Here is an 18,595-nt window from a genome sequence, read left to right on the forward strand (position 1 = left end):
AGAGCAAATACTGTTTTTTATTAATGTAGTTTAACAAGTTTTTTTAAATAAAAATATTTTAAAACTTCATTATCTATTGAAGCCGTATATTTATTTGTTTTCAAAACATAGCTGCAGAATAACAAACTTTTACAAGAGTTGACTAAAAGGTGTACCATGGACAAAATGAGTAGAAAAATACTGGAGAATAATATCTTCAAATGCATATTGTTTTCTTTATATAGATAGGCAAAGTTATTGTCTAATGAAGCTGTATTCAGTCACAAATTGCTGGCGTACTGCAGATAGTTCAGGAACTAGAACAGTTTAAAAGCAATGCATCAAAAATGTTAATATTGGATGTGTTAATATTACTCTACTCCTTAAATAATAAAGCTAAAAAAAAAAACGTCTGTACAATCAATTATGTTCGGTTATAAACCTTAAAACAAAATACACTAAATTCTACACAGATATGAAATGTTAAAGAATCCCCAAAAGTTCTTTATCACACCACTGAGTTAAAAGCTGATTGAATCTCATACGTCCATCACCATATATATTATTTAAATCATTCTGAAAATAAGCCTCTGTGGCTCTCTATAGTTATAATTACCATGACATACCCAATTAATAACTAAGACACATTGCAAAGATTTAAAAACATTTCTATACATCACGACTGTTCATCACTACTATTGTTCAGTTCATTTGTTTCATGAGCACTGGAATGTGGAGAATCAGATTCTTGTAAAAGTTGGATTTGATTGCGAGCACTTTCCAAAAATAAATCTAAGCTGGCAAGGTGCCTTTGGCGAACTCCTGAATGAACCTGAAAAAAATATTCTTAAAAATGATTAATTTTATCATGAGATTATATAATTTATTAATCATGTACTACTGTCTGATCATGGCAAATAGTAAGGTGGAATACAGATGAGTCATATGTAAAAATAGGAAACATCAGAAAATGTTTTCACAATATGCCCCTTGTTTGTTTTTATACGCCCACATTTTCATGTGGACGTATATTGTCGTCACCCCTGTCCGTCCGTCGACAATTATTTGCGAACAGTCTACAGATCACAATTTTTATCCGATTTCAATGAAACTTGAAATATAGGTTTATCACCCTAAGATCTGGGTTCCTTTCGATATTGGCATGTATCGGACTGTAACTTCATGGATTATGGCCCCTGATTGTACGAAAAATTACGTTTTTAGCTTGTGAACACTGTAGAGGTCACAATTTTTATCCGATTTGGTTTAAACTTGACATGTATGTTTATAAACCACAGATCTTGGTTCCTTTTGATATTCGCGTATATCGGACCATAACTTCCTGAATTATGGCCCCTGATTGTACGAAAAATCGTGTTTTTTAGCTTGTGGACCCCGTAGAGGTCACAATTTTTATCCGATTTAAAAAACCGTTACAATATATCACCGTTACACCCTAAGGATGGTTGAATTCGAATTTCGTAAAAATCGTACCGAAACTAACAGACAAAATGGCCGCCCCTTGTTCGCAAATAGTGTCAAAATATGGTGTATCAGGGTTGCGTACCCTCTGGGGGTCACAATTTTCATCTGATTTTGATGAAACTTGAAATGCATGTTTATAACCCACAGATCTTGGTTCCTGTAGATATTTGCGCATATCGGACCATAACTTCCTGAATTATGGCCCCTGATTGTACGAAAAATCACGGTTTTAGCTTGTGGACCCCATAGAGGTCACATTTTTTATCCGATTTAAAAAATCGTTTGAATATATCACCATTACACACAAAGATCTTGCTTCCTTTCGATAATCGCGGATAACTGAACTTAACTTCCTGAATTATGGCCCCTGATTGTTTGAAAAATCGCATTTTTAGCTTGCAGATTCTCTAGAGGTCGCAATTTTTTTCCGATTTTAAAAACCCTTTAAATACATCACCATTCTGCCATAATGAAGGTTGAATTCGTATTTCTGGAAAATCGAAATGAAAATGCCCGACAAAATGGCCGCTCTTTGTACACAAATTGTGTAGAAGTGTGTAATATGAAGGTTGTGGACCCTCTAGAGGTCACAATTTTTATCTGATTTTGATGAAACTTAAAATATATCTTTATATCCCAAAGAACTCTGTCCCTTTTGATATTTGCACATTTCAGGCCATAACTTTCTGGATTATTGCCCCTGATTGCACAAAAAATCCTGTTTGTTTTTAGCTTGTTCTCTACCCATCTCTTGCAAAATGTGGGTGTATCCTGCCTTGCAGCCGCTGGTCATGCATACAGGGCGACCTTTGGTTATCGTGATTTCTTGACTGGTCGAACTGACTCATTTAACCTGGATCATAGTCCGAAAATACTGAACCATGCTATTGTGGCATGTCGGAGTAGTTCCAAGATGGTGGGTGTCGATGAAAGATAAGTGTAGAATAATTAGGAAGAATCTATTTTTGTTTAGCATATGATTTTAGGAAAGAATTTCAAATGGTTGCTACTTCTATGAGCAGATATTTTTTGTCTCGTATGTTATATCTGAATTTATGTAAGTCTAAATATTACGCATTATTTCAATATTTGCGCTATGCAAACAGTAGTCAAATTATAAGGAATTTTGTTGTCTCTGAAAATTAATTTGAGTCGCGCAAGTTTAATTTCATGGAAGTATTATTTGTTTATTAAACTATATAACATCATAAAGCATAGTGATTCATTCGCCTCCATAGAGAGATGTATACCTTCATTGAGCTTAAGTTTGTTTGTGGACAGTCTACAGGTCACAATTTTTATCCGATTGTAACAAAACTTGAAATATAGGTCTATCTCCCAAAGATCTCGGTTCCTTTCATTATTGGCATGTATCGGACCATAACATCATGTTTTTAGCTTGTGGACACTCTAGGTAACAATTTTCATCTGATTTTGATGAAACTTGATATGCATATCGGAGGATCATAACTTCCTGAATTATGGCCCCTGATTGTACGAAAAATCACGTTTTTAGCTTGTGGTCCCTCTAGAGGTTACAATTATTATTTGATTTAAAAAAAAACTTTTAAATATATCACCGTTACAACGTAATGTCGGTTGAGTTCGAATTATATGAAAATCAGACCAAAACTGCCAGACAAAATGGCAGTTCTAATTTTGATCCGATTTTGGTGAAACTTGAAATACATGTATATAACCCAAAGATCTTAGTTCCTTTTGATATTCGCGTATAGCGGATTGTATCTTCCTGAATTATGGCCCTTGATTGTACGGAAAAGCGCATTTTTAGCTTGTGGTCCCTCTAGAGGTTACAGTTTTTATCCAATTTTAAAAAACATTTAAATATATCACTGTTACACCATAAAGTAGGTTGAGTGAAAATCGGACCAAAACTGCTGGACAAAATGGCCCTCCCTCGTACGCAAATTACTGTAAAAACATGGTACAACAACGTTGTGGACCCTCCAGAGGTTACAATTTTCATCTGATCTTGATTCAACTTGAAATGCATGTTATTAACCCAAAGATCTTGGTTCCTTTCAATATTCGTCCATATCAGATTGTAACTTCCAGAATTATGGCACCTGATTGTACGAAAAATATATTTTTTAGTTTGTGGATTCTCTATAGGTCATAACTACATGTTTCGGACCTCTGGTCGAAACACGTATTGTTTTCAGAAGAGTTTTTATTATTATTAGTACTCCTTCGGAGTTCTAGTTTTTATCCGATTTTTAAAAATCATTTAAATATATCACCATTCCACCATAATGAAGGTTGAATTAGAATTTCGGGAAAATCAAAATGCAACTGTCGGACAAAGTGGCCGGTCTTTCTACACAAAATTTATGTAATACAAAGGTTGTACGAAAATTGTGTAAAGGTATGTAATACGAAGGTTGTGGACCCTCTATAGGTCACAACTTTTATCCGATTTTGATGAAACTTAAAATACATCTGTATATCCCAAAGATCTCAGTTTCTTTTCGATATTTGCGCATTTCAGATCATAACTTTTTGGATTATGACCCCTGATTCTACGAAAAATCACTTTTGTTTTTAGCTTGTTCTCTATCTATCTCTTGTAAAATGTAGGTGTATCTTGCCTGGCATTGAATAATATGCATATAAAATATACCTGTCTTTGTTCCCTGATAAATTCAATCGAATTTTGACGAGCTTCCTGCATAACATTTGCCATGGCAACTCGACTACTTTCTTGTTCCCTACTCATTCTTTCTTTGAACTCTTTCTGTAAAATATAGAGGTTTAAGTCACATTCACAAGCATTCTTAATAAAACATAGATATGTACCCAACAGCAACAAGGTCGACCACTCTAGCTCTTAAAGTCAATAACAATTTTCCTGACCAACTCTTAAAAATTGGATTACATCATAATTGTACTATACTAAAAAAAAATTAATTATGGAGATTATTCTGTGGTTTACTATCACAGACAAATGTTTGGGTGTTAAGGCCTATTGGAAACATTTATCTTCATTGAGAATGTAATTTTCATTGCTTTAGCTTCAGAGCATATTCAGTCTTAAGAATTATTTAATTTACTGTACTGTACCTCCATTTTCTCTTGCTCTTCTTCTAAAGCAGTTTGTATTTGTTTGCTACACTCTGCTTGTTGTTCTTCTAATTGTTTTTTAAACTGTATGTGCTCATCTTCTAGCTTGGCTGCAGCAACATTTTGAGTTTCTTGTAACGCCAAATCTAATTTCTCTTTACTAGCTTGTCTTTCAATCTGAAATAACACTAGTAATATGACTGGAGCTGCTGTATAAATGATTGCTATAGTTCAAGCTGTATTATGTATGGTATGACAATGAAGCTGGCTAGATGCTAATAAAGAGTGTTATGTGATTTTATTAATATATTTTGATAATTGGATGGTAACAGGTAAATATTTTACCTACGTATTGTGGGAATAGAAGTTAATTTTGCTGCAGACCATACCATACATTTGCAAAATATTCACTATATATCACACTATTTATATAATTCACACTCTTTGTGACAAATCGACTGGTTCTATTTTATTTCGATAATTCTCCTGCACTTAGGGGTCTTTAGCAGTGCCACTTGACTCAATAACAGATCTTATGATCTAAATCATACAGAAGCAACACATATTATGGTCATATATCAAATAATTGGAATCAGATTGGTGTGAAATTTGTGTAAGGTATATATAATCACACTTGTTTCAAGTACATATCACTTTTATATGGTCATATTTTGTGCTCTTGAAAGGTTTGTTAACACTTTTTTTATTTTATTTTTCTTACAAGCCTTTTTAAGTAAACTGCATACTTAAAGATACATTATGGGAGATAAGATAAAGAGATGGCAGTTCTCGCTATAATAGTTAACAAGCGGTTGCCATGCAAGATACGCCCACATTTTGCAAGAGATGGACAGAGAACAAGCTCAAAAAAAGAAGTGATTTTTTCGTACAATCAAGGGCCATAATTCAGGAAGTTATGATCAAATATGTGCGAATATCGAAAGGAACCAAGATCTTTGGGTTATAAATATGTATTTCAAGTTTCATCAAAATCGGATCAAAATTGTGACCTCTATAGGGTGCACAACCTTGATATACCATATTTTTACGCTATTTGAGAACGAACGGCAGCCATTTTGTCTGTCAATTTTCGATCCGATACATGCCAATATCGAAAGCAGCCGAGATTTTTTTGGGATAAAGCTATATTTCAAGTTTCGTCAAAATCGGACAAGAATTGTGACCTGTAGAGAGTCCACAAACAAATTGTGGACGGACGGATGTCCGGACGGACAGGGGCGACGACAATATACGTCCACATGAAAATGTGGGCGTATAAAAACTACATAGTGTAAAGGTAATTTGCTGAAAATTTCAGTCAAATTGATCCACTATGAGCCGAGAAAGAAGCGGGTGAAATTTTTGCATAGTCTCGGTCATCATTACTAAAATCATTAATATAAACAGCATAGTCTCGATTATCCGCTTTTATTGATTTAATTATCAATAGCCGTTAGCGGCATATAGGAATCTAATCCAGCCAACATCGAAGGCTAGCCTTGACATCGAGAGTTTATTATGGTCTAGATAAGTTAATTAATGTCTGATTGATAATTTAGATAACATTTCAGGCCTAAAGAAAGACTTGTAATAAGCAGATTTTGCTCTTGCATAATGCATGTTTAAATGCTTTCTCCTTTTTCAGATTTTACATATGAATTCATAAAATTATGCAAATTATACCTCTAATGTTTTCCTGATTTCCTCCCTATGGTTTTCTCTTTCTTCAGCTAATGCCTCCTCAAATTTTTTCTGTAAAAGAAAATCTCACTCAATCACCTTCATAAATTTGATTATATTGTTCTCTATGTTATCCAATAAACCTCATGCATATTTTGACAGACTGTTTCGATATATTTCATATTTTAATTAGAGATAGAGAAATGGGATTTAAAGTCTACTCAACACAAACTAGATCATTTCCGGACCAACATATGTTTCAGTGAACTATATTTCAATTATTCGCTTGAGCGTAGGTTTGTATTTGCAGTGGGACAAAATTAGATGACCCAGAGAAAAATCATGAGGCAGGCAGGCGACCCTACTCCTTGTCACGTACAAGCGTGGGATTGAAACTATGCCACTTGACTCAATGACAGACCTTATGATCTAAAGCTTATGCATTAGACCATTTAGTCACCCAAACTCCCTACCTTGTTTAGACAACATGGATTTCTGGCTGGGTAATGTAGTGATTTCAAAATTAAATATATCAATACTATTCTTATTCATTGAAATAAACTGTGCAGGTCTATATCTGGGGATACAAGAAATGTAACTTATGTTTCTCTTCCCAGATCCATTAGTCATCTCAAACTAAATACAATGCTCAACACAAAAAACCCATACGTTTTGGCATTTGTGGTTTCCAAAACCATCTTGTTAAACTGTGTACAGTGGACGCTGTCACATCCGACCTCTGAATACTCTGGCACTCTGTGAAATCTGACATCATTATCATGTCTCGATTTATTTCCTTATTATTTCAGCCAAAAAATCTTTGAGTAATCCGTACTTTGAATATTCTGAATTACGACATCAATCAGCCGTCCCGTCACATTATTTCCATTGAATCAACACTGTATAATCCGGCCTTCAATAGGTGGGTGTGAAGCCACAAAAGATTAACAAGCAATCACCAATCAATTATCGATGAGATTGAAACTCACTGGCGTAGGTCTTTGTTGATTACTTTGATAATTTTATAATCTCTTGTAAGACAATTGTGACAAATACTCAAGAATACCCACGAATTTTCCCACGAATTATTCACAGTCGTAAAAATATTACTAGCACCTGTTGGAAACATTCGTTGCGCATGCCGATTGATCCTGAATACCTAAGTTTTTCACCCTACAGATCTACCCGAACCGTGTGGCGACGACCTGGACATAGAATGACAGACTATCAATGAACAGGTGACACCAAAGACAAGTGTGCGATCAACTGAAGACGATGAAGAAGATAAATTAACGACAGACTTGACCTATTCTAAATGCCTACGCTGTTAAATGAAATAAAAATTAATGTAATAAAATTTTGAATGGATTGAAAGGTTTATCATTTTTAAAGGGAATAACATTCTGGGGATTCGAAGCTAAATTATAATAACACTTCCGGTTTTCGAAGTTACAATAATACTACCGGTTTTGAGAAAACTGAGTATTCCGACACTCTGCGTAATCAGACATATTGTAACGATCCCGTACGATGTCAGATTTGACAGAGTCCACTGTATATAGTAAATACATAAAAATACCTGTTGATCCTGTCTATATTCAGCTATAGCTTCTTTTATCCTTGTTTCTTCTGATGCTTTCTGAGATTCTAGTTGTTGTGTAAATCCTTCATTTCTAGTCTTCATCATTTGATGAAAATATTCTGTAAATTCTTTTAATTTTTCCTGTAAATATCGTGACGAGGTTTCTTGCTGTTCTAGAATGGCTGTTTTGGTTGTTTCCTATATCAAGTATTAAATATATCTTTCACTTATTTAATAAATGTGGGATAATAATTTAAACTCCAGTAGATCACATTAAATATGTATTATCTTTAAACATGTATGGTGCAGTAAAGCCAATTTTATAAAAATAAAATATCCCATAATGATCACATATATATATGTGAAGTATGTGCTTTTCAAACTTGAACAGAGCTAAAATATACCAAAGATATCATGTATAACGCAACTGAACAGCAGCTATTCTGAATAAACATTTAATCTGCCAGTAATATATAGTAGAAAATCAGAATCATAAAAATAAAACCAAATAAAGATACAATTTTAATCAGATTGCTATGAGACTCAAACTAGCCAGAGAGTGTACAGAGGTAAAAATATTCCTACCAAATTTAGAAAGAATGGTAATATAAGAATATTAATGGTTAGCAGTTTTAATATTATATAGATACACACTGTATGCAGTTTTTTTTAACATAAAAAAAAATTAACTGTTTTTAAAGATGAATATTTTTATACCTTATACTGTTCAACTACTACAGCTAGAGTATCATGACCCGCACTGCGTATATTTTCCAATTCACTTGAATGCCGCCTCTATAATACCACAAAAATTATTACATTTAAATGAATTTTGGTAAGGGAGACATTGCTTGGACTTATATTGTATCAAACAAACCACTAAAGTTTAAAAAATAAAAATTCATTGAAAACTCTGCATGGCACTGCATTTATAAAAGTCAAAACATTAATAGCGAAAATCTGAATTTAAATGTAGCAGACCTCAATATCAATAAATCTTTGTCTTTGTTGTTCTAACTCTGTTCTACTTCTTGATAACTCTTCCTCTAATCGTCTACTTAAACTTCTAAGAGTCTGAAGTTCCTATAATAGATTGAAATAATATATACAATAGATTGAAAGTATATAAAATAGATTGAAAGTATATAAAATAGACTGTTTCAATGGCATTTAGTAATTGAACTAGAGTATACAGGTCACAATTCTATGGAATACAATTACTGCTTTTTACTGAGCGACGTTTCGACTAGGCTTCTCTAGTCATTATCAAGCTATGATAAAAAATGAAAATATGACAGGACAATATATACATGTACACCACAATGCTAAGTTAATGATGACAAACCAGGGATGTAACTTAATTACGTGTACCTAATGGTAATCTGGTTTAATTGTACGCTAATAAGTAATAATACCAATTAACCTAAAAAATTGACTAATTGATTAATGGATAAGTATACTCCACAACAACTTATCCATTAATCAATTAGTCAATTTTTTAGGTTAATTGGTATTATTACTTATTAGCGTACAATTAAACCAGATTACCATTAGGTACACGTAATTAAGTTACATCCCTGGTTTGTCATCATTAACTTAGCATTGTGGTGTACATGTATATATTGTCCTGTCATATTTTCATTTTTTATCATAGCTTGATAATGACTAGAGAAGCCTAGTCGAAACGTCGCTCAGTAAAAAGCAGTAATTGTATTCCATAGAATTGTGACCTGTATAATATATAAAATAGATTGAAAGTATATACAATAGATTGAAAGTATATACACTGGATTAATTGAAATTATATACGAAAGATTAAAATTATATACCAAAGATTGAAATTATATACAATAGATTAATTGAAATTATAAACACTAGAGTGAAATTATATAAAATAGATGGAAATGATATACAATAGAGTTTAATTGATATAAATATAAATAGTACTCATGACAGATAACTGACAACAGAACTTGTTGCCATCCAACAAAACATACGCCCACCAGCAGCTTAGTTGTCCAAGCTGTTGTGAACTAAACAACTTCAAAAAGATCAGATAATAATTTAAACTCAAGAGATTTCTTGACTAACTCTGAAAGTTATTATCAAATATCATTTGAAAATCAACAGGATTCTTTCTTTCAATAGGATAGATGATTGCAGCCTATAAAGTTCTCTCAAAATATTGTAACAAAGAGGCATAACCCTTGAGGTGATTGTTGAAACATGGTGAATATTAATAGACATGGATTTTTATAGCTCTAGTGTACTAATGAGAAATGAGTCATCACTATGGAAGTTAACACAAAAAAAATAACTGAAAATAAAAAGGATTCTTAACTTGATCGAGTTAACCAACTCACACAAATTTCAAAAAGATCTGATAATAATTGTAGCCTATGGATTATTATAACTTCAAGTGTATCAATGAGAACTGATGGATGCAGACTTCATAACAAAGGGACATAGTTATAAACTTTATTGAAAATCACTTGCGATATATAAGCTTCTTCCTTTGAAGATTTAAACAACACATTTAAATTTTTTAAAAACCAGATGATAATTGGTACCTTAGTCTGGAAGTTTTCAGTGAAAAAAGTTTAAAATGAAAGACCACCAATATAAGTTGTAGAGAGATAGGTTGATAATTGTAGGGCTTACATGATTTCATTACAAGGTGGACTAACTCTGGAGGTCATCATTGAAAAATTTTGAAAAATAGTTATGATTTTTCCTCTATTGTGTTAACAAGAAATGTGAATGACAGACCAAAGGAAGGGAAAGGATGGTGGTACCAAATGTTTACTCTAACTGGAGGACTGCATTTATTTTTAGAAAGGATGCATAAATAGTGAACTTTGCCTTATAATCAATTGAGCGGTAAAAATAAACTATGAACCCAATTGTTAACTTTTCTATTTAAAACAATATGTACTACTAGCGGATAACCAGGCGCTGCTTGAATTGTGCCCACAACTCAGAAACAGGAAGCGGTAAGCCAATGCCACATAGCTTATGTTATTCCCTGTCCGAGCTACCACTATACACCAAATTTCAGCCTCGGGACAGCCCTAGTGTAGCCATCAACTCTGAACAAACGAACATCAAAGACAGTCACAAATATTACTTAATTAGTATAGATTTTACCTCTGATTCTAGATTTTGACCAGTAATACCATTTGGTGGTAGTGAAATAGATATATCACCGTTGTTACTCGCAGATTCTCTCTCATTATTCACACTATCAATATTGTTCACATTATCATTTACAACAGCTTCTAAACTATTTGTATTTGTCTCTAGATTATTGTCTGTCCTATCAATACTTGTAGCCAGTAGAGATGATCCTCCTCCTACACCTAAATCAGGTAATACAATAGAAGGTTCTCTTGCTTCATCTGTATTTAAACATATATCAGCTGGGTTACTTGTTCTCTCTGTACCTGCTGCTAGATCTAAACCACGAACACCAGCTGCTAGTGTCCCATCTAAAACATTCTCAGCTTGTTGCCTCACATCATTCTAAACTCAACAAATAATTAATATACTTTTTATACAAGCAAGAAATTAATACTTTCTATACAAGCAAGAAATTAATACTTTCTGTACAATCAAGAATTTAAATTTTTTATTACAAGCAAAAAGGTAAATGAGACCTTTATGGTCTGTATTGAGTTGTAAATCAGCTGAAATGTTAAAGACAACCCTCAAAGTAATTAAATATAAACTCCATAGCAATGACTGATAGCTTAGCAGGCAGTCATTTCTTTTGTTAAAATTATAAAAAGACATTTCGTAGGTGATATGTCATACACTCATTTGCATTAACTTTAATCAGCATTTATGTTGGACCTCATTAATATTATGATGTATAAATTTCTTTTTATGAGCCATTTTTAAAACCAGTATAGTAAAAATATACTTACATGATTGTCTATCTGATCTCTACTAACAGAATCCTGATCAATATTGGGTACATTGTTGCTGTTGACACCACTAATTATACCAGATGGATCGAGATATGTTGGAAAGGTATTCTGTGCACAAAGCAAATCTGGTTGAGATTGTGGCACAGCTGGAAAAAAAAAGGAAAATAGAATGAAGAGACAACAGTCAATTCTACAAACACATCAATCTAAAGCTTAGTTCTCTCAAATTGTGTTTATTTTGTAGAAGCAATGGTACATCAGTAAATATCACTTATTGCACTTGTTCTTTCTGATAATTTTTCAAATAATACAAATCAAACAAGTTAAACAAAAAAAAAAAACCCAAATAGAACCTATAGATTTGCTCCAGTTTAGTATGGGAAGATTTCCAGTAAAGATTCAGTCGACAAAGAATATGTAAAAAACAGTTTATCAGAATTTTAAGAAGATTGCTATTAAAACAACATAATAGCCATTTATGAAAGAAGATTATCCATGTTGAGGCATGTCAATAAAAAAAAGCTGTATTGCATGCTTGTAAAAGTAGAACATGTTTGGGTAAACTTTTATAATTTGTGAATCATTTATTAGCACTGACTCTTTGGAAATGAAATAAATTTTTCAGAACCAAACAGGCTCATGAAAATGATTGATTCTTTGGATGTGAACAAGGTACATGATTTTCTATTTTGGATTAAACAAATATTAATTTTAGCTCTAAAGAATACTGAAATTTAACAATCATCAATTTCACTATATATCAGATAATAAATTTAACTTCTAAAGATGCACCCATATTGTCAGGACCATACCCTGACAATAGAAAATTATTAGAAAATTAAAGAAGAGTCATGGGCTTCTAGCCTTCACAGATGCATACAATATTTCAAAAACACTGGATGAGTATTGTTGAAGGAAATCTGGATAGACCTACTCAAACCCATAATAATATAAGTTTTTATCTTGTTAATAATATTTTAATATTATGAATCATACTTTAAATTATATAAAAAGTGAAGACAATAAAAGAACAATAATATTAAAATAAAGAAATGACTGTGTCTACCAAAACAAATTAGTTGCTATATAACAAAATATTAAACAACAGTTGAAAAATAAGATTTATTTACCAGGAGGAAAGACAGCCCATGGTGATGCTCCTGCTTCTACACCAGCAGCTGGCACAGCATTTTCATCAGCACCCTTTAAATATAATTTATAATGGATAAATTACATGTAGACAGTCCATTCAGTTCTATATTGCATGTAGTTTAAAACTTATAGTTACGAGAAAGCAGACCAGTCAGTTTACATAACTAACCATTTATATCAAAATAGCTGAAAAATATACTACACTAAAAATATGAATATATCTATGGTGATTTAGTAGAACACATCAAAAAGCCTCAATTATAATAGTCAGTACATTTCTACTATGTCGGACACCACATACATGCATCAACAAGCTCATGCTTATGCCCCTAGAAATTTCGATAATGCTTACATCCCTAAAAATTTCGATAATATAAGGTATTTGAATAACCAACCAGTGGCTGCCAGGTAGGATACACCCACATTTTGCCAGAGATGGATAGAGAAAAAGCTAAAAACTCGATTTTTCGTACAATCAGGGGCCATAATTCAGGAAGTTACGGTCTGATATGTGCGAATATCGAAAGGAACCGAGATCTTTGGGTTATAAACTTACATTTCAAGTTTCATTAAAATCAGAAGAAAATTGTGACCTCTAGAGGGTCCACAACCTTGATATACCATATTTTTACGCTATTTGAGAACGAGGGATGGCCATTATTTTGTCTGTTAGTTTTGGGCCGATTTTCACGAAATTCGAACTCAGCCGTCCTTAGGGTGTAACGGTGATATAATAATACGTTTTTTTAAATCGGATAAAAATTATGACCTCTAGAGGGTCCACAAGCTAAAAACACGATTTTACGTAAAATCAGGGACCATAATTCAGGATGTTACGATCCGATATGCGTGAATATCGAAAGGAACCGAGATCTTTGGGTTATAAACTTACATTTCAAGTTTCAACAAAATCGGATAAAAATTGTGACCTCTATAGAGCCCACAAGCTAAAAACTTGATTTTTCATACAATCAGGGGCCATTATCCATAAGTTTCGATCCAATACATGCCAATATCGAAAGCAACCGAGATCTTTTGAAGATAAACCTATATTTCAAGTTTCGTCAAAATCGGATAAGAATTGTGACCTGTAGAGTGTCCACAAACAATTGTGGATGGATGGATGGACTGACGGACGGACATCTGGCTGGACAGGGGCGACGGCACTATACGTCCACATGAAAATGTGAATCCAAATATATAAAGAGAGAGGAATCCAAAACCATTTGAATAACATAAACTTAGATGGGATCTAAGTCATAATAAACTTGATACGGTGACACCAGTAGTAGGAGTGGTTAAAAACAAAGTTATGGATATCACAAAACCATCTTTTATAGTATCTATAGTAGGTTTTTACACTTACGAAACGTTAGATACTATAAAAGATGGTTTTGTGATACCCATGACTTTGTTTTTAACCACATGGAAATGTGGGCGTATAAAAAGGAATATTTCATTAATAAATAATTATTATACTTTATCACCCTATAATACATTCTACAGTAGATATCGCTTGTGTGATATATTTCATATTGTTTTACATGAATTTGATTGGTCAATCAAAAAGGAACTACTTTTTTTATTTTCAAAGAACAGTTCATTTTTTATTAAAATTAACTTATTTCTTATTAAAAAAGAAATATTTTTATTGAATTGACCTTGATGGAAACACTGGGTCAATATAAAGGACTTTGCAATGGTTGAATTGCTGTCAAAAAATGTATCACTACGCCGTAATGTAATCAGGTTCAGTAAAAGTGAAATCTATAGCAAAGAATTATATTTATTTATTTGTGCATGTAAGAAGGGATTGTGTGATAAATAAAATCGCTTACTTGTCTTTTTTGATATCAAAAAAGACTCGTAGGAGATTCTCTATAAAATCTAATTTCTTAGTTGAATATATACATTTTTTGTGTACAATACTGACAAAGTGGCATAGATATGTGAATTCATGCTACAGTACCATAAATAAAAACATGAGATGTGAATTTAATTTGCAACGTTTCCAGGGGTTATCAAAAATGATCGTCATTCAAAATTTGGAAGTCGAAGCCCTGATTATGACCCTAGTTTCTCAGAGACGGTGGCTATGGTGGTCCCTAAATTTTGGGGGGACATTTCATTTTCTACATCTTGTTAAGTTCTTAGTAGTAAAATGTTTCAAATTAATCCAAAATGTAGCTCTAATTCAATAACCTACATATTATGGGGGTGACCAAAATAGGTCACACAGCAGGGCAGAATGAATTTCATACTATAGGGTCACATTAGGCAACTAACTTGTTTACAAATTTATAGAAAGAGAAAATGGGGTTTAACCTCTAATCATATTCAAGATGTCAACATGTAGCTCAATGTCAGGAAGCTAGATAGTGCTAAGCATCAAAACAAATCTACAGAAGCTTCAATCGTTTTTGTTGACATCCATTTAGTAATCAATAAAAAATGTGAAAACTTTCAAATCTGTGCGTTTCACATGCAAGTCATTAATAACTAGATATATGAACCAATAGGATAACCAAATTTGTGTGAAATCATAGCTGTATATTAGGTGAAGTTGAAACAATAGTAATAACTATAGGCAACACTAAATGACATCAGATATGGGTTAGAGCTGGCATTTTTTATAGTTGGACACATACATGTACTTGTAGGCTTACATGTTTATGGTTATTCCTTAATATTATGAAAATCTTTCAAAACAATTACTGCTTTTTAGTGAAAACTGTTACTTGACACATGTCACTACAGGCATATTCTTTCAAACATATATCTAACAGTTACAGGGTTGTTTTCCTTGATATATGTAAGCTTTTAATGGTACTTCGTTATAAAGTTCATTGGTAATCACACTTGTATGTGATACTGTTAAGGATTACGGCCTCTATCCAAACCTCTCTGGATGGGACGAAAAAACGAGGTCCTGTGTATACATAGGTGTGCCCGTAAAAGATCCCTTGGCAGTTGGAATTCGATATAAGAATAGGTCATAGTGTTGCTGCCCGGGCAAAATGTCCCTCATAGCACACTGTATGGTGTATCGCCATATTCAGTTTCCTAATACAGTCAAAGTCTGCTACGTGGAAGAAAGTAATTGAAATAAAATTGAATCATATGTTAGTACCGAAATGTCCTAGTTTGTGTTGAGTGGACATTAGACTCCATTTCTCTCTCTCTTTTGTTAAGTAGTAAATACATGTAATAGGATTTATTCACACCACCTGTTGGACATACATGTACTATGTTATGTTTTTATAGCCTACCATTGATCAATATCTATTGTAAACACTCATAAAAAGGCATTAATAAAAGCTACTGACAATAGTTAATTAATTTATCAGATAATAGAGAATTGTTTTCCCTCTGCTGTGTGGCCTAGAAATCAACCAACCTGATACTGCCATTGGAAGTTAAATGATCATAAACCATAGTAAATATTGTTATTAAAGGGTTCCCGCGGCTTCGTCAAACATTTTTTCAAGGATATTCAAGGATAAATATACGTCAAATTCAAGGATTTTCAAGGACATTTTTTAGCCTAAAGTTACAATTTTTCATCTTATAAAAATAACCAAAACATTACCAACTATCGTTATAATCTCATATTTAAAAGGAATTCAAGACATTTGAAACAAAATTAAGGATCTCAACTGAAATTCAAGGATATTTTCCTATTTCCGCGAAATTCAAGGATATTCAAGACCTTGAAAATGAAATTTTAAATTTAAGGATATTCAAGGATTAACATATCTGCTTAATAATGAAGAGAAATTTATATCGTACCTCAAAACCACCAAAATCTCCAAAATCATCATCATCTTCCATATCATTTGTTCTAAAATGCAACAATTCCTCAAATACAGATTATTACGTCTGAAATAAAAATCTTAGTTCAGAAAGGTTTTTTTTTCATTAAATGTTTATTCTGTGTAAAATCACCCCCCAAAATTTGAAAAAGTAAACTGTATCCCCTTTGATCTTCCTGTAATTGGATATATATGCTCCATTGCTCCTGTTGGCTGACAAAGTTGATATGGCCCATCGAAATATGGCGATTTTAGCAAAAATGGGCGTGTCTCCTTCTATTCAAACCGAATGGCCAAAATTGCTGAATTGTCAACATCCAAGATTTCCTTTCAGATAACCTGCTGTCTATGACCATATTTTCTTCCAGACAAAGATGCTGTGTGGGAGTATTTCTATGATTTGTGTGGTTATCTTTATACACAAGATGTACATTTACAACTGACGATTTTAAAAAAAAGACCTGTTGAAAGACTTTTCTTTTTTGAAAAGACAGGGCCAGAAATCCAGTGTACTGCTATTTGTATATTTCTAACAACCCTTCGCAATGTAATTCTCAGCACCTGGTTAAAATCCTTTCCATCACTCTCCATAACTCAAATCACAGAAATCGAATACAGAAAAAAAAGTATTACTGTCACAAAACAAATGGGCAAATTCTACTTCACCGGACATTTTTAATGGAATGCACCAAATTTGTGGACCACCTTTCTACCCCTAAGTGATATGCAAGAGTCCAAATTTAAATAGGTGCAGTGGTAATGTTTCAATTCTTAACATTAGACAATGTCAAAATATGTTAAATTAAGTCTCCACAAAGAAAGAGAAGGGGTGGCAATTCCAGGTAAGTCTCTCAGTTTTAGCCATCTTAATTAAATACTGAGCAATGGCAAGACATTTTCGAGTAATAATGTCACCTGGAATGTTTATAAAAAAGATTAGGAGGGAACGAAATTAAGAACGAAAGCACGTTTGAAATACACTTCATAACTTCTGCTGTGAGCTTTATTTTGATTGTAATATTAGTTTTAAAGATTGAAAACTTTTCTTTTATCTGGTATCTCGTCCATCAGAGATACATCAAAACAAATAATTTAGATGACTGATGAACAATTGTTTCAATATAAATTGCATAATTAATACATGTAGTCTTAAGTTGTATGATTTTGTTGTCCAAACTTCAAAGACAAAAGAATTGATGTTTGTTTTTATTGTAAGACATGTTGTCAAAATATGACAAACTTTAGCCCACAATTACATCTTCCATTGGTTTTGTTAAACTCTGTCAAAACTTAAAAGATTAGCTTACACTGTGACTGTAGTATAATACAAATTGATTTTTCAAACGGTAACTTCTGTTATCCCTTTGAATAACCTACATCGTAATGGATTTTATTTTACAACAGGTGATTTCAAGCATATGCCATATGGGAAAATATTTCAATAAGTATAGTGTCAGATTAATATTACGTCTTTAATATGATTATTCTCATTATGAATGAACTCTATTATTTAATAACTATGACTATATGAGTATATGAATACTTATACTATGATTTACTCTTGACAACTTTGTCAATAATAGGTAAAGCATAAAGACTTGGTAAAAAAAAAGAAAGATTGGGGATTAAGCTAGGCTATAATTGGGACTTATCAATAAGTTATAAATATTCAATGACAAATGGGAATACCCTTATGGAAATTATTGCTCCTTTCCTTGTCAGAGGAGCCTAATTCATTTCTAAACAAAAACAACTATGGAGGCTGACATGATGAATATTGCATGATGGGTAAACATTTGCTAAAAAAGTAATACTGATGATAATTATGAGAGAACATATTAATATAGTTTTATTTTTTGAAAAAAATACGAAATAAATTGGTTATAAAATAATTG

The 18,595-nt window shown here is 32.6% G+C and overlaps 1 protein-coding gene across 2 annotated transcripts; it reads right to left on the bottom strand.

Annotated features, from left to right (window-relative positions):
• Window position 1: 1 nt before the first annotated feature.
• LOC126824376 (coiled-coil domain-containing protein 91) lies at window positions 2-18,488 on the bottom strand. 2 transcript variants are annotated; one of them, XM_050553597.2, is made up of 12 exons: window positions 18,390-18,488; window positions 16,678-16,767; window positions 12,867-12,939; window positions 11,734-11,882; window positions 10,955-11,329; window positions 8,789-8,890; window positions 8,525-8,602; window positions 7,805-8,005; window positions 6,229-6,297; window positions 4,546-4,722; window positions 4,106-4,219; window positions 2-811 (listed from the first exon to the last, which is right to left on the bottom strand). In XM_050553597.2, the coding sequence occupies exons 2-12, from the start codon at window positions 16,717-16,719 to the stop codon at window positions 656-658; spliced, it is 1,536 nt and encodes a 511-aa protein (XP_050409554.1). In that variant the 5' UTR covers window positions 16,720-16,767; window positions 18,390-18,488; the 3' UTR covers window positions 2-655. The 2 variants fall into 2 exon arrangements, with proteins under 2 accessions (XP_050409554.1, XP_050409555.1); XM_050553598.2 differs by lacking the exon at window positions 18,390-18,488 and adding an exon at window positions 17,162-17,182.
• Window positions 18,489-18,595: the final 107 nt, after the last annotated feature.

Source organism: Patella vulgata, chromosome 6 (genome assembly GCF_932274485.2).
Source record: "Patella vulgata chromosome 6, xgPatVulg1.2, whole genome shotgun sequence".
Lineage (NCBI taxonomy): Eukaryota > Metazoa > Mollusca > Gastropoda > Patellidae > Patella > Patella vulgata.

Bases quoted from the DNA above. Each gene is read 5' to 3' on its own strand.
- LOC126824376 (XM_050553597.2), bottom strand. From the start codon at position 16,719: ATGGAAGATGATGATGATTTTGGAGATTTTGGTGGTTTTGAG. The intron at 12,940-16,677 runs GTACGATATAAA...TTATATTTAAAG, and splicing joins GAGATTTTGGTGGTTTTGAG to GGTGCTGATGAAAATGCTGT. The intron at 6,298-7,804 runs GTATTTTTATGT...TTTCTTTTACAG, and splicing joins AATATAGACAGGATCAACAG to AAAAAATTTGAGGAGGCATT.